Here is a 21,342-nt window from a genome sequence, read left to right as displayed (position 1 = left end):
TTTTTGAGAGAAGGTAGCAATATAGATTTTGAGTGAAATATTTGGGACATAGAGAAGAGGAGGCAGAGGAATAAAAGGAGGCGCAGAAGGAGAGGTTTAACTCAAAGGGAGGCTTAACCGAGGGAACAATACCTACCCGGATGTGGGTGGCACCATCCCATGCCTAGGGTTCTGGACAAACTAAAACTGAGAACAGGAGAAGGCAAGCCAGCAGGTGCAACATGGCTCCCTTCTCTGCTCCTGACGTGCACAGGTCTGACCAAGATGCTGCTGCCACCATGCCTTCCGCACCAAGGTGAACGCTACCCCCTGAGCCAGGCATTTGATCACAGCAATAAAAAAAAAAGGTAATACAAAGGCTGATCCAGAAGCCTAACAGCTTGCCACATGATCCCTGACTTCCGGTGATTGGAAATACCATCTTTCAACTTTACGGCGGTGTTAGCACGCCTTCACACAGCCGTTCTGTTTTTTCCCTTCCAGTCCGGCAGTGGGTAAATCGCATGAAACATGAACACAGGGCATAAGCTGTGTGTTAGAAGACTTGGCCCAAGGCTAGGCTAACACACGTGTTTTGAGCAAGCTGAAGGTAGGTTGGGCTAAGCCCTGGTACTTTGTAAGTTGGATGAATTAAATGCATCTTTTGGCTTATGGACTCTTCAGCTCGCGGTGGGTTTGCCACAGCATAACCCCATCGTGTGAAGAAGCATCAGCAGTTTATAATCTTGGTGGACACGGTTGGAATGGAGACGGAAGCGGGAATCCTGCCTGGACTCCTGCAGTGCCTAAGTAGTTACCTCTCAGCCACACTTGACTGTTGCTGCTTGGCTCTTTGTTGTTTGTTTGAACTCATTTTTCCTAACTAGATGGGAGGTGGGGACAGGTGAGGAACCACATCTTCGTGCACATCACAGGTCACAGGCATCTAACAGATTTTCAGTAAATACTGAGTGTAACGGTGAGCCGATCGGTTGGTTAGTCAGAGCTATCGCTTCCCCTTTTGATGTTGAGGGACAGTTCTGGGGAACTGTTTTATCGCATCAATTCACTTTTTTTCCTCGGCAAAAAGCTTGGGATTTATCAGTGTCCATTAACCTTTAAAACAGGATAGTCCAAATAAGAGATACAACAGCCAATGTATATTTATTTATTTAGCATGGGTTTCACATATACCAGGCCGGCCTGACACTCACTATGTGGCTGAGGATGAACTTGAACTCCAGATCTTCCTGCCCCTACCACCCAAACACTGAGTTTATGGGTATGTTTCACTATGCCAAATGTATGCTGGTGCCAGGGACTATGCATGCTAGGAGGACACTCTACCAACTGGGTTTTATCCCCACCCCAACACATGCTCCATTGAGGAGGACGTTAGTAGCAAATACTAAGAAATCTGAACCCAAGCTGCCTCGGACAAGCCACGGTTTACAGATTCCTAAATGGAATCCCCAGTGGCAGGGAGGAAAGCAGGCCTGGCTGGATGTAGGGCCTGGGTGTCATCAGCATCCACTGTCACTCTCTCCTGGGTGGCTTGGCGTCCCTCTACTGTTCTTTGCATTAATATTATTCCCAGGAAACTCCTTTGCTGAGGCGGCATCTACTAATTTCAGGTCAGCTTCTCGAAGCCTCTCTTCCCAGCAACTTGGGAAAACACCTAGTCTCATCAATTGGAACTGGGGTATGTGATTATCTTTGAATCAGCCCACCGGCCATGGCTGTATATCTTAATCAGGACTTGCAAGAGACAGGCCACCTACATTCAGATTGCTTTAGGCTAGACCATTGTTTCCCTAAGCGCCTGAGGTAGATCAGTTACATCAGGAGACGGTAAGTCTGCACAGAGGAGCTGGCTATGGCCTTTCCCTAGCCTCTCCCAGAGGCAAAGTCTATACACAGGGGTCTGGTCAGAAACAGTATGCCTAGGAGACAGGTCTTGAGCTGCATTTGTATATAAAAATGGAGAACATCTATATCAAAAAGGGGAAGCCTAATGGATATTATGGGAGATGAGAGGGAATAAAGACTCCTTAGTGACCCCCCTAGTGCCTTCCCTATAGCATATTTAACGCAGGAAGTAAAGGCCCAGTAGGACTACCAGTCACCCCAGCCACGATCCAAAGTGCGCCCTGGAGAGGACCAGCTTTAACCACACATGTTAATTATTAGTCCCTGCACAGAGATCAGTTTAGCTTTTTCAAAGTCCCAACAGAGGATGCATAAAGTAGTGCTTTCCCGTGTTCAGTGTTTTCTTTCACATAAATGCCCAGACCCCTCATCCTGGGGGAGAAACATCATGTAAGGCAGTTTCACAGTCTCCAGTTTTGATCTTTGGGCCGTGGTAAAGGTGTTGCTGGCTTTTCTGGGATGGAGAGTCATGTTCTTGTACAGGACTATCACATGACTACTGAGCTGGCAGAGGGTGTTCTTTTGGAGTTCTTTTTTTTTCTTGCATCAGTGTTGTGAGGCAAGCTGCTGATGGTGACCGTGAAGACAGACAGGTGATGTCACTGGGACCTGGTCTGTCTCTTTCTAGTCCACCTGTTCTCCCCTGCAGAGAGATTTAAGAGAAACGTGGAGAAGGATGCCTCCCCGCAGGCAGGCACATGGGAATGGGATGTCTGGCTTGCCTCTGGACTTCCTTCCCTCCGAGTTGAAGTCTTTCACTCTGAGCGCTGGTACTCCACGAAGGCATGAACTTTTTCTTTCACTTCCTTTCTTCTATGGGTGATGACCTGCCATCTCCTCTGAGAAGGAGTCTGAAGGTCACTGAGTGTCAACATTGCCACCCCTCTCTGGCTTAAGCAGAAAGGTGGTGGTGGTGGGGGGGTGCGCTGGCTGGTCACCCAAGGGTTTGGAGATCTGGGATGACAACAATGGCTCTCAGATGTCACGTGTGTTTCTGCCTGAGGGCTCTGTGTACCACCCTTCGAAAGACTGTCATATTTTCTCTGGAGTGTCCTTTTACTATCTACCTCTGTAGGAGGTTGGGAGGAAGGCGTGGAAGCCAGCCCTGGGAGTCCTTGAGGAAGAAGGCTGTTGGAGGTCTTGCAGAAGTCAAGTCCGCTCACGGCTGCGTCCTGTCAAAGGCAGGCAAAAGCCTGCGGGAGTTGGGCAAAGAGCCCTGGGTCAAACTGGGCCAGCCACTGACAACGGTGGCCTCTAGCTGCAGCTCCAGTCTGGGTCTCGGTCCACTCACAGCGTGGCTTCAGGACCTCATGGCGCTTTGGCGGACAGCGGGTGGGGACAGAGGCTTCCAAACGCCTTAATCTCCCCGCCCATGCTCCGCCACGGAAAAAAAAAACAAAAACCAAAACAGGCTTGCGAGATCCCGCAGCGTCCGAAGACATCACTGCGCCGAACGTCACCCTCGCTCTGGGTTTGGGGGGGAGAGCGCGCCGGACGGAGGAGGATGGTTCAGCGCGGGCTGAGCTGGAAGGGGTTCTCCGCTCGTCCGGCCGCCGCCTTCGCGTCCCTGCCTCCCTGGCTGCTCAGCGCCTCGGGGGTGGCGGCCGCGCGACCGAGCAGGGGATGCGCTTACATAACCGCTCGCCGGGTCCTGCTGCCTCGCGCGCTCGGGAGCCGCGGGCGGGGCGCGCCGCGGGACCGCGATGCTGCCGGGACCAGCGCGACAGGGCCCCGGCCGGCCGGGCAGGCGGAGGAGCGGGAGCCGCGGCGGGAGGAGGGCGCCGGCGGCGGGGGAGGTGAAGGTCAGTGGGTGTGAAGCGAGCGATCCACACCTCCCCCCCCCCTTCTCCCCGTCCCCTCCTTCTCTTCCTCTCCGTCCCCCTCTGACGTGTGGAGCTGGCAGCTGGGTCGGTTCCGCATTCCCGACCCCTCCCCGCCGCGACTCAGGGCCCGCTATATAGCCGGGGCTGATGCAACCCGTCCCGCCGCCCGCCACAGCCTGCGGGAGGGACGCTCGGCGGCCGCGACGGGGGGCGCTGGCGGCGGCAGAGGCTGCAGCGGCGGCGGCGGCGGCGGCGGCGGCGGCGGGGCTGGCGCCGCGGCGGCTCCCGGGCCGGGACGGGCCTGGGCAGCGGGCGGCAGCGGCGCGGAGTGGGCACGGCGCCTGCAGCCGGGGTCTGGGTCCGGGGGCGCCGCCTCCGCCAGCGGCTTCTGCACGGTGGGTGCCCGCGGATGGGGGGGGGGTGTTGGGAAGGGTGTAGGCGGGGCGCGCGGCCGCGGGCACCTGGGGCGGCCACCGTCGTAGTAGCTACCGCTGGGGGCTCCCACCCGACCCGGGGCCCCGAGCTCTGGACGGGAGAGCTGCAGCCGCTGCCCACCCGTGGCTTCCCAGACTGGGCCGGCCAGTCCTGTCTGCGGCCGGGACAGCGGGGCGCTCTCTCCTCGCTCTCCTCCCCCAGTGCGCGTGCTGGGAGGTGCTGTGCACGGACGGAGGAGAGGGCGGGGTGGGCGGGAGAAAACTGTCGCGGGGACTGCGGGGAACTCGAAAGGGGTATGCATGCCCTAGACCTGCTGACAGGTCGCGCCCCAGTCTCTTCCTCAGCTCCGCAGGACCGGGAGGGAGGGTATTGGGAAAGGTGTCTGACCAACAGGGCTTCCTTTGCTCAGGACCTTTGCTGCAAGCTCTGGCTGGGTTAGGAGGGAACCACGGGGTAGTCCCGGGTCCCCTTGGGATCCTATCTCGCACATCAGGTTACATAAGAATGGTAAGCAGGCGTCTTTAGGTCACCTGCCCAGTTTAGAAGGCACACTTCTGTCCCTCTTCTCCAAGAAGTCTAGGCCTTCCATCTGGACTCCTGGACCCTAGAGTGGCAGGGACAGGCTTTGCCTGGGTCTCTGGGGGAGCTGGCAAGCCTTTGAAACCTTGGCTCATTTGCAGAAATTGGATGGGCCATTTGGGGATAGAAGTGGATGGAGAGAATCAATCGACTGTTCGACACAGCTCCCAGACCTTGTGTGATGGAGTGGCCACTCCTCGGTATCACTTAGGGTAGGGGGGCTGTGGCCTAGGTCTGTGTCTGAGAAGGGCTTGCACTGTGTGTACTGTTAGATCTTGGTCCACGCTACCCAGGATCTTAGTTCAGTGAGCGCGAGAGGGCAGGATCTGCGCCACAATAGGGTGGGTACCTGCTTGTCCTAAGGACTGTTAGCAACTGTCTTCACTGCCCGCCCTCATCCCCGAGGATCTCTTCCCCTAGGGGTTTAAAAATCACCTCCCCCTGCGCTCACTGCTTTTCCACAAATCTGGCTGCAGCTTGGATGGCAGGCTTATCTTCCTGTGCCGGTTTCTAGGGGAGAGGTGAACCAGGGATCAGGTGTGAGCCGGACTCTGGGTTTTGCAGAAACCTGAGGTTCAGGGGAATAGAAACAAGAACTATTCTGATACCTCTGGGTGCTCAGGGTTTCGCTTTGCTTCAAGTAGGGAGGACGGATTTCTCAAAGAATCTTCTGTTTCCCCTCCACGTTGGCTTCAGTTCAGAGGAGCAGGCAGCTCCAGAATCTTCCTGAAGAGCTGGGGGGGCTGTGGGGTTTGAAGGAGTGCTGGGGGAGAAGGCCTCTGATTTTTTTTTTTTTTTTTTTTTGGTCAATAAATTGGTTGCAGTCATCTCCAAGGAGATTTGTCTATCATGTGACGATGTTACTTAGGAAAAGCTTTGGTACGTGTCTCCCTTACTCATCCACACTGCCTACTTTAGCAGCGGCCAGGGAACTCCTCCTCCTCCCCCGGCCCAAGCTCTGTTTTTTTTTCTCCCACCTGTCTGCAGGGATGTCCTCTCTCCCACCTTTTCAACCTGCAGAGCGAGGCCCTCTGGGCCTCGTCTGTCTGTTAAGGATAACTCCTGGTGTGGCATGCAGTCCATATCCCCGCTCTCTCTCTCCCCATCTCCCTCTTCCCTCTCTCCCGCCCTCTCTCTCCACTCTGGGAAGGAAGGAGTCAGCACAGACTCTCTAGGCTGGCCTGGCCTGTGTTCATTCAGCTCTAACTCTCCTCGGCCCCTCCAACCCTCCAGGGCGGAGGACAACTTGTATTCTTTTCTGCGGCAGAATGCAGTGGACTTTTCTTTCCGTGGGAATGACTTGGGTTTGAAGCCGGCAACCGGAGGAAGCAATAAAGAGTGTGTGTGCAGGGCTCTGTGTGCGAATACCTCTGTAGGTAGGGGGAGAGCCACAGGCACGCTCTTTTTCCATTTTCCTTTAATTAAGGCTCTGTGGAGGTGTGTTTGGAAACAGAGGGTCTCCTATGCCTTTGAGGAGGGTGAGAACACTGTTTTGGCTTCGTCCCGGGCCCATATGCAATGTATGGTGGCCAATGAAACTTGGTCTGGCTCATTCAACTGCTTGTTTTGGCAGTCAGTTCCATGGCTTGTGTTACCAGCTCTCGGAGCTCCAGGGCTGCCAAGCTCAGTGTGCCTGTGTGTGTGTGTGTTCTTGTGTGTGTGTGTGTGTGTGTGTGTGTGTGTGTGTGTGTGTGTGGTTTGTTGAGACTCAGCAGAGACAAATGCCTTAATGACCCAGGCTTGGAATTTCCAGTCTTTCTCTGCACTCACTGGAGGTGGGAGGACTGGCCAGAGCCCACCGTGAAGTCTGATTTCTGGATGCAGCCCATGGGGTTTTGGTGTTTCTAAAACTTCAGCTGGCCAATGTCTTTTTTTTCCCCCTTTTCTTTTTTAGGACCAAAGCCATCATACACCATGGTCTGTCCCCTGCATTGCGCTATTTAGCCTTGCCACTAAGGGACAGAGTTGAGGGAAGGCTGAGGAGAGCGATTGTCTAGCGGTAGGACCTTCTTGGTTCCCTATAGTTTTCCCCAGTATGGGTTCTGGCAGAAATAATTTGGTGCCATTTATTGATCCTCTACATTGGGCAGAGGACAGAGCCATGTTTTCAGGCAGAGCTTTGTGAAAGACATTTTTCTGGCCTCCAGGGAAGGGCAGGAGTCTGTTGGGGGACAGTTCCGGCTTCTTCCATGGCTGGGACAGCTCTGCAGAAGTCATTCCTGCCAGCATGCTGTGGCTTCTCCTGACCCCAGCTGCCCCACTTCATCTTCCCATGACAGCCCATGAGTAATCCCTAGTGACCAGCCAAAGAGGTAAAAGATACTGGCACTCTGTTTTTCTGGAGCAGGGCCAGAGCCCTAGCCCATCAGTGGTACCCGTGGTGAAGAACACATGCCACTGGACTTTGGGCCTGCAAGTTTCAGGACACTTTAGGAGAAACCAAGGCAAGCTGAAGGTGCCAGGCCTCATTTCTGTCCTTTGGTACCCAGCCCTGACTCAGCACCTTCCCACTCTATGCTATCATTCACTGTCAGGATGCACTATGGCCCTGCATTCTTGGGGCTTAGAGTTGGGAAGAGGGAGAGCAGAGCAGGGAGAGGAGTGGGGAGAACCCTCTTCATGACTATGGGAAGAGAGAACATTGATAGACGGGACGATCTAGAGGTGGTTTGGAGGGGTCACCTGGTGCTGGTGCCTCCCCAGAAAGGAATACCGTGCCACCCTGACCCCCCAGCTCATCAAGTGAAGGGCTGTTCCAGGTGCTTCACAAATGCTAAGTAATCTAATTTTCTCTACTGCCTTACGAGGCAAATGATGTCATTACCACTGTATAGTGAGGAAATTGGTGTCCAGAGAGGTCACAGAATCACCTTAGGTCACATAGCAAGGTTTTACATTCAACCATCCGGCCCCACGGATTCCCTTTCACCTATCTGTAGACTTCGGGCCAGCTTTTGCAAGAGGAGCACCTTGCTGTCACCCAGGTGCTTTGCCCATTCCTTAGCTCTTTGCCCTCTGGGTCTCTTTGGGTTTTGGAGGCTGTTTGGCAGTACCATTCAGATTATTGGAAATAAATCATTGCCTGATTGTATAGCTCTGAGAAGACTTGGGCTTGCTTCCTCACTGTGAAACTTCGACCAAATCCCCTAACCCCACCATGTCTCGCTTTCCCTGGGATTCCTAACCATCGGTCCCGCACTCTGTGGTCACTGGCCTACCACCTTTCTGTCCCCTCCCGTGGACATCTCCTACCCTCCTGGGAACCTCCCAGAGTCCAGCTCCCAAGTCTTCCTGCTTTTTGATCATGGCTCCCCGACTCTGACTTGGGCTCCACTCTTGGGGTTATGTGGGCAGTCTCGCCCCTTCCCTCCTCTATTCTTCCTGTTCTGCTCTCTCTCAGTCCGGAGCCTCAAACCTGAAGCCATCTTGCATCTGTTTGTACACCAGTCCCTATGCCAGCCGAGGCTGGCTGCTCACGTGGCAAGCAGCTGTCTTTATAGGTGCCCAGGGAGTTCACACTTTTTCTGAAGTTCTAGAAGTTAGGTTCTATGTTCTTTTCAACTAGTCTTTTTTAATTTTATAAACCTATTTTTGGTATTCTAGAGGAAGATGATGATTATTTAAGGAGAGCCCTTTATGTGTGTGGCTTGCCAAAGTCAGACCGTGACTTACAGGCGTACAAAAAGACGTGGGGTATTGTGTTGCTTTCCACACGGTGAACAAGAAGAGCAAGTGGAGAAGCTGAGCAAATTCCTGCCACCTTTATTCTCTCGAGGGGAAGGACTCTTGGTGTTCATATCTGCCGCTGGCTATTTTTGGCCTGGAAAAACTTGGTGGCTTTTTATTCTGTGCATCCAACGCAGCACCCTACTGTGTTCTTGCAAGTCCCCAAGGAAGTCAGCACAGACGTATAAAATACTAGATATTTCCTCCAGTTCTTTCCCGTTGAGCCCATCTGTCCCATTTTCTCTAAGCTGGCTTTCAGAGGGCCTCGTCGGTTCTCCCATTATCTTAGCTCCACAGCGGCTTAGGGTCCTTGTGACCCTTGACCCTTGTCTAGAAGTCTTATTTGTACTGGGCTTGTCGTCTTGGCTTTGGGCATTTTCTTTTTGCTTTTTTTTTTTTTTATTAAATTATTTTGTTTTTGCATGGGAAGTAGCAGGTGATACTTGGATACATACCTAGCTTGGGTTTCCTTCATGGGCTAACTTCCAACTTATCCCTGGTCAGTGTCCCAAATCGCCATAGTCACTTTGGATTCTCTTCCGCATTTTTAGGCAAAACACCCAAATGGGGACTATTGGGAACTTGGTCTGTACTGATCATCATCCTAGTTACTCATGGAGACATGGAGGGTGTCTATCTTTACTGCAGACCTCCGAGGCCCGGAAGGGAAGAAAAATCAGGTCTTTCTTCTAGGGCATCCAGTGTGCACTTCTCATTTCCCACTGAATTGTTTCTGTCTGGAACGAGGACTGTGGCGGATGACTTTACCTCTTCTCATCTTTCCCGCGTCGTCTTCCTTGAAGCCGTGGGCTCCTCTTCGTTGTTGAGAGTTCCTTCCATCTCCAACCCTTCTGCTTTTTACAGATTCTCTAAATTACATGGAACTGTTTTGTTTTCCAAAACACCAACGCTGCCTTTTGGCCTTGGATAAGTCTACCGGTGGCTTTGCAATCAATGGGCTTCCATTTTGCTGCGGCTCCTCTGCCCTCCCCTCCCCCTCCCCCGAGACAGCCGAGAGGGATGACTCCTCCCTGGTGAGTGTCAGTGCTGTGGCTGTCTCCTAGGAATGGCATGTGTTAAGGACTCTGTGGTTTCCATCTGAGCAGTTAGGGCTCCCAAGCCGGGGAAGGAGAGGGTGATTTTTTTGCTTCTACAAAAGAAAGCCTATTGCTTGGTCCCCTGTCCAAGATTTGTCTTTGGGATGGATTCACAGGGGGACAGGAATGGCAAGAATTTGGGGAGCAACTATTCCCAGGGAGGGGGAGTTCCTCGGTAGCAGAAAATTCATTATTTGTCGGGAGCGTTTGTTAGTGTCCCGTGTATACCATCTGTATGAACGTAAACAAGCTGCAAACAGGGCCTGCCATTCCGGGAACAGAGTGAGGTCTGGCTTCCATCGTGAAGGGATGGCTGAGATGAGAAATGAGCCAAAGCCCTTGGGGGCTTTCTCTTGGGCTCTTCTATGGGAACAAATGGCCTGGAGGAAAAAGTGTGGCTTAGCAGGGAGCCTGTAAGACTCCAGAGTGATCCATACCCTGCATACTAAAGTTTTCGGCCATGGATTGCTGCTGTTCCTTTCTTCACACGCTCACTCATCCAACCAGTCTTTCTTCATTATGCTGTTGTGCCGGAAATGATAGTAGGCAGTGGGATCACCTGAGTAACAACCAGCGTGGCCTGCTCTCGGGTGGTAGAACAGCTGGGCCCTGGCAAAGCTTTGCCACACAGGGGAAGGAATTGGCGGCTGCCCCCTTCCCTCTTCTAGGGAGATGGCAGCTTGCCCAAGGGCGCTCCGGGGAGGCCTCTTCCTGTGCTAGCTTCAGACCCTCTGTACCACAGACCCCACTCAGTCCCTGACCCTGGGTACCACCTTGGGGTTAAGGTATGTCCATGTGGGAAGGGCCTCGTGCCTGTTTTACATGGGATCCTCCTACTCAAGCTGTTCTGGAGCTATTAGGGGGACCTTCCTAGAACCGGGTCTCCATAGGAAACAGAGGGTCCTATACTATGGCTCTTAGGTCAAAGTTTGTCAGTGGGGGACACGGTCTTCTACTGAAGGCATTAACACCTCTTAAACCTCCTGAAGGGAAATGAAAAAAAAAAAAAAAAAAAAAGGGCAGGGTCCCAAACTAGCGACCAGAGTCTAGTCTTGGCTCTGTCCTTGTTCAGCTGGGTGACCTTGGGCAAGTCATTTTACTTCTCTGAGCTTCAGTCTCTTGTGCAAAATGAGGATGTGGTTCAGATGAGTTCAGGGCCTTCTCCAGCTGTGAGACTGCCACTCAGTGTGAATGAGTCTCAGGTCCTTTTCTGAGGTGACGGGGTTGGGGGTGGGTGGGGGCTCATTGGTGCTTAGGATGTTGGAAGAGGGTGTTAAGAGCAGGGAGAACCAGATGTTGAGGGTATAGTAGGTGGAGCTCAGATGAAAGATCCCTACAAGACAAGGACTCTGTCGGCCATGCGATGGACAGAGGCCATGTGGTACTGCAGAAGAAGCCAGCTCACCATCCAGATGTGTCTTTCTTTAGACAAAATGACATCCAATGAAGTCTTTCGTTTGAGGGTGCATGCAAATCACCCATGTGTTTTTAAGAGACAGGTTCAGGGACTTGAGAGGTGACTCGGCAGTTAAAAGCACTGACTTCTCTTCCAAAGGCCCTGGGGTTGAGTCCTAACATTCACATGGTAGCTCACAACTGTTGTGGAATATTAGCTTAAGATGTGTTACATTCGTTTATGCTGTGGAATATTTGTTTAATGATGTAAAGATGTGTTGCATTCTTTCATGTTGCATTTGTTTAACTCTGTGAAGCTGTGTTACTATGCCTGTCTAAAACACCTGATTGGTCTAATAAAGAGCTGAACGGCCAATAGAGAGGCAGGAGGAAGGATAGGCGGGGCTGGCAGGCAGAGAGGATAGATAGGAGAGAAAAGAAGAGGGAAGAATGAGAAAAGGAGGAGAGGAGGAAGCCAGGGGCCGGCCACCCAGCCACAGAACCAGCCACAGAGTAAGAAGTAAAGAAAGGTATATAGAATAGAGAAAGGCAAAAGCCCAGAGGCAAAAGGTAGACGGGATAATTTAAGTTCAGAAAAACTGGCTAGAAACAAGCCAAGCTAAGGCTGGGCATTCATAAGTAAGAATAAGCCTCCATGTATTTATTTGGGAACTGGGTGTTGGGCCCCCAAAAGTAAAACAAAACAAAACAAAAAACACAACTACACAAAATTTTCTGTAACTCCAGTCCCAGGGGATCTGACACTTTCTTCTGGCCTTCAAGGGCACTGCACCCACACAGTGCACAGACATACATGCAGGCAAAACACCTTTACACACCAAATAAAACAAAAAATAAATAAGTAGGCTCAAGACTTAGATAGGGAAGCAGAGTTTACCCTTAGAGGTGAAATGGAGAATGTGTCTTGTTTTCATGGATAAAAATGGGCTCCAGGTGCATCCTTCTCTTGATCCTAGATCCCTGAAATTGAATGAGGACAAGTGGTGAGGGTCACTCTCCAGGGTCACTTATATATGAGGACAGATAGCCCCAAACATCACGGCCTTAGGAGTACTTGAACTCCGACAGCTGAGAAGCCTGGCCCAGCTGATGTCCATCTCCGCTGTCCTGACCTGTGTGTCCTTCTCCACAAAGAGACGGATGAAGTGCAAGGATGGAACACATGTTCATTGCCTGCCTACTACCCGTGATTTCCAAGACTGTAAAAATTGGATTTTATGGACCTGGGCAGAGAGGTGGGGAAAGAGTGAACTTACTTCCCTTATAGCACTGGAATGTGTGAATGGTTTTTGTTTTAGATTGTTCTGTACGAGGCTGCGTCGAGGCTATGAACCTCTGACCTCTGTGTTGTGGTGCCTGCTGGTTCATAATAGCTGGTGTTGTATAGCAATTGGATGGATGGACGGAGGATGAGGGGACGGATAGATGGATGGGTGGGCTGGAGGACTAGGTATGTCTAGACGTTTAGATACGTTTATTGGCAGACAGACTTTCTTCCCTTGTATCTGTGCCTGGACCTGTGAGATTTCCTCAGTAGAGGGAAGGAAGAAATAAGAATTCCCTGGCTGTTCATCTCCCTTTTATGTCCTTTGAAGTTGGCTTCTGTCTTTCCTTGTATGGGGCTCTGAGAACAGAGAGCTCTTGAAGGAATTTTCTTGGGGTGCACAGAGAAAGTACATGCAGATTAATTCCATCTTCCCCACCCTCCCCACCCCCGGCTCTTCCTTGGGCACTGGACACGGACACAGTCACCTTTAACTTTGCTTAGGTTCAGCTTGTATTCGTGGTGTCTTAACAAGTGTGCCGAGTAGGATGTGTGATTTGAGGGGAGGCACCATGCCAGGCCCAAAATAGCTGCCTCTTGAACAGGTGTGAAGGTGCCTGTGATTCCAGGGCTGTCTCCGCTCAGTCTCTTCAGAGGCTGCCGCGGCTATTCACCCCCAGTCCACAGCGTCAGTGCAGAGCCCCGAGGAGTTACCTTTCTGCCTTTGCAAGGGATTCTGGCCGGGTCTGGTGTGGTGAGTGGGAAGACTACGGGCAGCCTGGTGCCATCCAGTGCCAGATAAACGTTGCCCACAGTTGGGCTAAGCATCGTCTTTTAAAAAGGGCCAACTCTTCCCTGCGTGCCAGAGATGGATGGCCTTAGCGTGAGTCAGTTGGCTGAGTTTCCCTGTATCACCAGGACTTGGGGCTTACAGGCGGGAAGAACACCCGGGAGGAGAAAGGATTCAGGGAACCCTGGTGAGGAAAGGATGGGTTCCTGCAGCTGACAGAGTCTCTTCTCAACCTAACCTACCCATCCTGCTTTCTCCAACCCCTCCAGGCCGGCCTACCACTCCTCCTGCTATGATGCCTGGGCAGATCCCGGACCCTTCGGTGACCGCAGGCTCTCTGCCAGGGCTCGGCCCCCTCACCGGACTTCCCAGCTCTGCTCTGACCACAGAGGAGCTGAAATACGCTGACATCCGCAACATTGGGGCCATGATTGCGCCCTTGCACTTCCTGGAGGTGAAACTGGGCAAGAGGCCCCAACCTGTGAAGAGTGAGGTGAGACCCTTGTTCTCCAGACAAAGCCCAGGCTTCCAGGTGTGGCTCTAAACACACCTTGGAACCTCAGCCGCGTTCTTCAACGCGTGGTCTGAGAACCGGTAGGAGGAATGGGGACTCTTAGGCTTCATCCCAGACCTGCTGAGTCAGAACCTGTGTTTTTACCAAGCTCTGGGGGATTCGTGCATGCATTCAAGTTTGAGCTGCACTGGGCAAGGGCAGGAGGCTTACCCTGACTGTGGGTCTAGGAGGTGAGAGGAGACTGATGATAATACTGAGCACGAATAGAATACTACCTTAGTTTCTCTGGGGTGCTGGGAGGATCAATAGAGGTCATGGAGGTGTGCGAATGTTTTGAAAAGCATAGAGGGCATTGAATTCTTTTTAAAAGTCAGTGTTGATGGTCTCTAGCCTTTTTGGCTCCCATCTGGAGCTGAACAATGGAAATTAGGAAAAAGGAGAGTGTAGCCTTCCTCTTTATGCTCCTGCAAAGATGGGTGTGGCTTCAGTCTCCAGCACCACCTGCCTGAGATGGGGTTTGCAGAGGGCTGACTCATGGAAGCACCCCCCTTCTGAGGTCTCTTGCACCTGCTGCTCTCAGGACCTCACAGTGTCAGGACAGCTGTTCCCCAGTGACTAGTGAGAGGCAACAGTCCCCAGCGTGGGTCCCAGTGTACCAGTGGAGTGCAGGCCTCGTGCATTTACCCAGAGCTGGTGATGTGGTTTGTCCAAAGGAATACCTGGTGAGGGTTCCTGCAGGACTGTTTCTTCCAAAAATCCACCACCTGGAAGGAGCCAGGGCTAGGGTGGGCTGGGAGCAGGCAGTGGCCAAGCAGTGTGTGTGTGTGTGTGTGTGTGTGTGTGGTCCTGCCTGGAGGAAGCGCTCACTTGCAAAGGTAAGCCTCAGTGGAGACTCAGAGCTTGGAAGCTGGAAGCTGTGGAGAGAAGGTCTTTGGGATAGAGAAAGATGTCAGGATGCACACTGTGTGCATTTACTGGGTTTTTGTTCTTCTTGTCCCCTCTCTCCACGTGAGTACTGTGAAAGCGGCAGAGAAGGGCTTCTGGGGGCTTGCCCTGAGTGTCAAGCTCGCTCTTTGCAGGCTGGAGTTGGCTTTCAGATGTGTTTGGTTTGGCCTGTTCAGTGTTTTAAGAGCAACCCAGCCTGTTATTTCACTTAAAATTTTCAGCAAAAAAATTGGAAAATCCAGTTGCACACTGCTCCTCCGGCCAGGCCTCACAAAGGCTAAATGGATGGAGGGAGTTGTCTCACTCTTGATTACCATAGACCCTGATGCCTCCCTTGAACCTTGGCTCGACCTTTTCTGTTGGTTTGACCTATCTTAACACTCACTGCTTTCGCCCTCCACCGCACGGTCCCTCCTGGAGCCTCTGGGCTTGAGACACCTGGATGAAGGGCATCACTGGCGTCTACTAAAGACCACTGATTCCAAGATGGGAACTGACTGAGCTTACTGTCGAGGGACAATGGGCTATGGGTAGCAATGCTGTCATGGAAGACCCTTGTCTTTGGCCCTCTGCTTCTCCTCTTCCTGGGCCCGTGACCTGAAAGTGGTCCTTTCTGGGTTTTCCTGTTATGAGAGCCGCTAACTGAACAGTGTCATTGAACTTTGAGGCCGAGAGTGGCTTGATGAAACCAGCAACTTCGGGTAAGCGTTGGCCCAGCTGTGACCTTCCTGGGGGTGCAGCGTTTTCCACTTCTCACCTCCCCCCAAAGACCTTGGAGGCGCTTCCTTTTTTTGGAGGAAAAAAAAAAACCATTTTGGGGTTGGGTATTTTTACATTTCACAGCCACCCCCAGACTGGTGGCATATGCCCTGTACTTGGTAGTGACGCTCTGTCCTCACAGGCACCCACAGACATGTACCATCCAGGCCGTGAAGATGACAGGCTGTTTTTAGGGTGTATTTGCATGTCCTCTCGCTCACTGTCAGGCTGCAGCACTGTGGGGGCAGAGGCAGTTGGAACAGCTGACTTGCACCTCCCAGGGGGGAGGCCAGCCCTGCCCCTCGAACTGACTTCCCAATGTTCCCTAGGTCAGACAGAGGGGTCAGAAGCTCTTTCTGGGAGCTGGTGGAGAACCTTGCAGCTGATGGGGCTAGGGGGAAGGCCTATTTGTGTGGGGCAAACAGCCTTTGTGGATTTTTCCCGGCGGTACTTTAGGCTCGTACAACTTTGTGCAACGATGCTCAAGTGCCAGTTCACGCTGAGGAACCGCACCAGGCTCTGTGCAGAGTCCTTAACACACTTGATCCTTCACTCCTCCACTGTTCCTGGTGACCACGCCCTCCCTGTAGCAGAGAACAGGGATTTGAGGTCTAGGAAGCCGGGGAAGTGACTGAGTTCATGCTGCTGAGCAGTGGCTTGCGGGGTCCTGGAAAGCAGTGGCTGTCCTCACAACTCTGTCTCCCTTCCCCCAAGTCAGGCAGCAGGTGTAGTGCTAGTCACTCCGTGAGGCTCCTGGCTTGTCTCACAGGCCTCTGTGAAGTCACTCTGTCTCCCTCTCCCCTCGCCTCTCTCTCTCTGTGCGTTCCTGTGTGTGTGTGAATATGGCTGATTCCATGTCACGGCTTGTGTGCAGAGGTTAGAGGACAACCTTGGGTGTCAGGCCCTCACATTGCGTCTTGAAGCAGGGTCTCTGGTGTTCTTTCACTGTGTATGCCAAGCTAGCTGGCTCCGAAGCTTTGGAAGGTTCTCCGGGCTCCATTTCTTGTCTCCCCACAGGATGACAGGCACTCAGGCTACGTGTCCAGATTTTACAAGAGTTCCGGGGATCCCAGCTCAGGTCCTCACACCTGTACAAAGTGCTTTTACCAGCTGAGCCGTCTCGCCATCCCTGAAGTCATGATTGCTATTATATAGTTGTTAGAGGTGAGGTCTTCAAGGCCAAGTGAGGTCCAAGGTCACCCCCTGGGAGAACAACAAAACAGCGTGACTTTGGAGCCAGTGAGTTTAACCTTAGGCAGCGCTGTTGCCATGCCCCATGTTTCTGTTTGAGCTCCTTTGGCCCGAGGATGCCAGGTACACTGAGCCCTAATACACTCATCCGTTCCAAGATATGACAGTTCAGCAGTGGGCAGTGTTTCAGGATCCCAAGGGAGCAAGGGCCAAGCCGCTGTGCAGACAGCTCTGTTGGAGTTGGCTCTTGGGCCATCCGACTTGTAAAGACCAGTGGTCTCCTGGGCCACATCCAAACACACACACACACACACACAGCAGTTCAGTTGGAGAAAGTCAGAGGATTTAGGCAACAGTTTGTGAGTTAAGTGCTTTGTGCTGATGTTGCTCCTATTAATGGCTGACATGATATTAAAATGGTTTAGGGCCAATTACTTGTCTGCGGTCCATCCACTAAGTACCTACTACTCACCAAGCATTGTGCTGTGCCTTGAGGCTGGAACTATCAACAAAGAAGATAGGCTCCTCCCCTCACTGGGAGCCAAAAAAGAAGGCAATTAATTTGTAGTATTAAAGGCCAGGTAGTGGTCAAGTCAGTCCCATTTGATGAGATGGCATGGCGTTCATTCTAGTGACTGGCCAGGGCCTCTGTGGACATTCTGTCCTGAGGAGGATTTAGGGGTGTGTGTGTGTGTGTGTGTGTGTGTGTGTGTGTGTGTGTGTGTGTGTGTTTTAAAAGCCAAAGCTTCTCTCTTGTCTCTCCCTTCTTTTCAAGGAGGCATTGCTTTCTAGAAGACCCCAGACTTTTCCTCCCATTCTTTTATGCCCTGCATCCCCTGATGATGGTAACCCTTGGCCAGCTAGTCCCTTCTGACCTGGAGATCTCAACCCTGCTACAGTGGGCAGCTGTGGCCTGCTGGCCTGGAATTCATTTTTAGTTGGGAGGAGGGAAGGAGGCCAGAAGCTTCACCCTTGCACACTCAGCGACACACCAGGCCTTCACTCACCCTGGTGGACAGCACCCCCACACCCCACCACTGCAGTGCAATGTTTGGAGGAAGCTTAAGGGTTCCGAAGGGGACTGACTGGTCTGGGTGACCCTCCAGGACAGAGGCTGTAAACTATGACACCAGCTGGGCTGGGTGTCACCCGCAGACTGAGTCTTGTTGGTTCTGTGAAAGCGGTCAGTGTTCTTCCTCTCTCCTCTGCCTCCTTCTTTTTCTGTTATTATTTTTTTTTTCTGAGCTAGAGTCTCCCCTAAGTAACCCAGGTTTGAACTCATGGACCTCCTGTCTCAGCCTCCTGAGCCCCCCCCTTCTCAGCCGTGTGTGTGTGTGTGTGTGTGTGTGTGTGTGTGTGTGTGTGTGTGTGTGTGTGTATTTTCTCCCTGGCTGCCGCAGGCCTACACCCTTCTATGTGCAGGTACTTTCCATGTCGCTGGCTCACAGTCCACGCTGCTCTCTTGGTTGTCTTGCACTGACCCACTTCTCACAATGATGCCCACTGGTGGATTTTCTAGTCTGTGCTCTGGGTTCAGGTGCAGGGGTTGAGTCTTACATTCCATTTCACTTCTTCGGTCCGGTCCGATAACTCCTCGTGTGGGTGGTGTGTTCCACACCTGCTTACTGGGCTGGTCGTTATTGACTGTGTCAGCTTGGCAAGGCGCTTACATCTCTGCGCTCTCATTTGCTCTATCTTCCGAGTCTTATCTTCCCTAGTTTTCCTATTTCTGAATTTAAATGAGGGGGAGGGGGGAGGGAGGAAGGGGGAGAGGGAGGGAGAGGGAGAGGGGAGAGAGAGCGAAAATGAATCAAAACAACCATCCTCAAACTTGGTGGATCATCCACATAGCTTGGGAAGCTTTTTCAAGGTCCAGCTTTCCATTCCCCCTGCCCTGCCCCTGCCCCGCCCCTGCCCCGCCCCCTGGAATGCCCTGGGTGTAGCAGAATTTAGGGGCTCTGCACACTCTAGGAGGCTCTGTGTGCACTCAGATCTCTTGGGGAGTGTGACTCTCAGGCATCTATACCTCCGACATCCTTATGTCCTTACCAACTTCAGTACAGGGTCTATTCCTTCGCCACTTTCAGAGCAAGAGAGGAAATCTGCTGCTGGCAGATCTCTTCCTGGTGACTTCCTGCCTTCTCCAGGCCCCTTCAAAGCTTTCACCCACTGGATGAAGGTGAATTGGAATCTGTGGGCCCAGGGTGACCTCCTCAGCACAAGTGGTGTGTCCAGGGTGTGTTCGCAAAAGGGACCAAGACATACATCCTTGTTTTAGCCTGAGCATACGAAGTTGCGTCAAGCTAGCGCTGTGCTGGGTAAACATTGGCTCAAGCTTGCTTGTGTTTTTAGAGACTTGAAACGTAAAGGCAGTCCGCTGACATTTTTAGCAAGCCTTGCATAATTGGTTTTTAATTTGTGGCTCTTTGGAATAGGCTTGGCGGCCTTCTTCCCCCTGGCTCAGATGCTTTTTTTTTTTTTTTCTTTTTGGTCTCATACTTGGTTGGCAGAGAAAGCCAGTCTGTCCTTTCTGGAACAGACTTTCCCAACTCATCTTTGAAATCTTGAATTTCTACTTAGGCTCTGTTGCTTTGTGAGCATGTTTTGGAAAGTGGGTGACTGTTTAAAATGTGAGTGTGTATGCTCATGTGTACACAGGTACACATGTGCACGCGTGTTTGTGGAAGCCAGAGGATGACCTCAGATGTCATACTTCCTCAGTCATGATCTACCTTGACTTTTGAGACCAAGTCTCTTATTGGGCTCAGGCTCCTCAACTGTGGCTGGCCAGTGAGCTCCATGGATCCTCCTTTACCTCATGACACTGGAATTACAAGCATGTGCCACTGTGCCCAGACTTTTAGGTAGGCCCTGGGGGTCCTCGTGTTTGCATGGCAAACGCTTTATTGTCAGAGCTATCCCCAGGGCTCTGGGTTTTTGTTTTTAAGCAATTAAGTTGAAGGAGGAGGGAGTGATAGTGATGGGCAGTGATGAGTATGTTTGATGTTGGCCCCTGTGGTCCTGAGTCTAAGTTGATACCAAACCCTGAGCATGTCCAGGGCTTCAAGGAATTTCTACTGAAAATGGTGTTTGGGGGATCAAGATGTAGCTCAATGGTAGAGTGCGTGCCTAGCATACTCAGGGTCCTAGGTTCTATCCTTAGCACAAACATACGGGTCATGGCTGTTGTCCTGACACAGGGTCCCTGGGAGAGGTGACGGAAGACATCTGTGTCTTCATGGGCACATCTCTACTTTCTTGGTGGAAACTGAACACTTTTGAACACTCTCGGGAGTCTTGTGGCTTCTTCGTGCTCCCGCCGAAAAAAGGGCATGGTGCCAGTACCTCCTTCTTAGAGTCGATATGATTGTGAGCTAATGTAGGTAATGATTTCCCAGGATGCCCGGCTTATAATAGAACATGTACATCCAGAGTGTTGCTTGTGCATGCTCATATTTGTGATTAAGGAGCTTGTTCCACGGGCTCTCATTTCCTAGAAGGTCCTCTGTCCCTGAAAGTGCTGGACAGTGTTTAGAGGTACCCAAGAGTAGGACGCTGTCCCTGCTTCCTAACCATGGGAGCCACTTCTGGGATCTGGGAAGCGCACGGGGCTTGAGGTTATGCTTCTGGGTTTAAAACAGAATGCCACTCATTCCCAGTGTGACTTTGGGCAAGTCATTGGCCAGGCTGAGCCACAGAACAAGGAAATTCTGACTCAGAAATTTTAATGGGAAGGTGAGGGGAGACAAAGACGACCTTGACCAAACAGAGCACACCGCGCTGGGGAATCACCGCTCCTGGGAATGAGTGTGTTTGCCGTGACTCAACTGTCCTGGCGGTGCTGGTCTCATGATGTGCAGAGCTTGTGACTCGGGCTGCAGGGAAGCAGTGGGCCTTCCTGTTTCTGGTTGTTCCTGCAGTAGAGAAGTGGTTGGAGTCTGCCATCTTCAGAGCCTGTGGGTGGGGAGGTGTTCTAGCCCGTTGCTGCCGTGTGCGACCTCTCACCTTGTCTCCTGTGGTGTTCAGGATGCCCACTGGCCACCGTTTGTTGTTGTTGTTGTTTTTCAGCAGCTCTGTAAAGTGGCCCCTTCAGGTAGTGCTGTCCATCCCCTTTGCTGTCCCCAGATCCATGGCAACATGGACGGTAGGTCAGGAGATTGACATCTTTCCCAGGTAAAATGTATCTGGTTGAGCAATGTGGGCCATTTAAAGCTCTCTCTCTCTCCCCTCTACTGTCCCAAAAGGCATGGAACAACTTGGCTTGAGGTTGAGCAGAAAGCTCTGGGAAGATATGTAGATGGATTGAGGCAGGCTGTGTGGGCGCTGGGAGTGAGTCCCGAGTCTCCTCTGGGTTTCGCTACCCTGGATGGTTGCTATGCTCTGCAGCATCCATCTTCCACTCTATTGAGGCCAGTATGTGTGTGTGTGTGTGTGTGTGTGTGTGTGTGTGTGTGTGTGCGTGGCAGGACCTCTCCAGCCTTCTTCTTCTATGCTCGCCACCACCCAGCCTCAGTGAGCACCCCAGTTCTGTGGCAATGGTGCAGCGAAGCCCATGCTGCTGTTGCTCAAGGGGCTGAGCTCTAGCTAAGTCCTGATACACCCTTGTAAAAGTTGGGGTGAAGTGTAAAATACGGTGAAAAGCAAAGAGTCAACAAGGGCCAAAGAAGCAACCGTTCTGCTTGGTGCCACCTGGGACCAGGGAGGCGACGGCAGCCTGAGTGCAGATTTGTCGTGGTCGCTGGGGTCTGCCTCTGTAAGTCTGATGTCTTACTCACCAACCCGGTCTCGTTTGGTACTTCAGTACCGACAAGATTATTATTTTTTTCAAAAAGGAAAAAAATAATTATATCGTTAGAAGAAACAAAATTTTGATGTCCTTGGACTAGGCAGTGGTT

General features: G+C 52.1%; 1 protein-coding gene across 1 annotated transcript in view; it reads left to right on the top strand.

Annotated features, from left to right (window-relative positions):
- Nucleotides 1–1,165: 1,165 nt before the first annotated feature.
- Nucleotides 1,166–21,342, top strand: part of Jdp2 (Jun dimerization protein 2) — a 42,339-nt gene continuing 22,162 nt past the window's right edge. The window contains 2 exon segments of the mRNA XM_052739267.1: nucleotides 1,166–3,710; nucleotides 13,308–13,531. Of these exon segments, the coding sequence (XP_052595227.1) occupies nucleotides 3,281–3,710; nucleotides 13,308–13,531 (654 nt within the window). The 5' untranslated portion in view covers nucleotides 1,166–3,280.

This window comes from Peromyscus californicus, unplaced genomic scaffold, assembly GCF_007827085.1.
Source record: "Peromyscus californicus insignis strain IS unplaced genomic scaffold, ASM782708v3 Scaffold_15__1_contigs__length_86483966, whole genome shotgun sequence".
NCBI lineage: Eukaryota > Metazoa > Chordata > Mammalia > Rodentia > Cricetidae > Peromyscus > Peromyscus californicus.
This window is presented reverse-complemented; position numbering and strand designations above follow the sequence as displayed.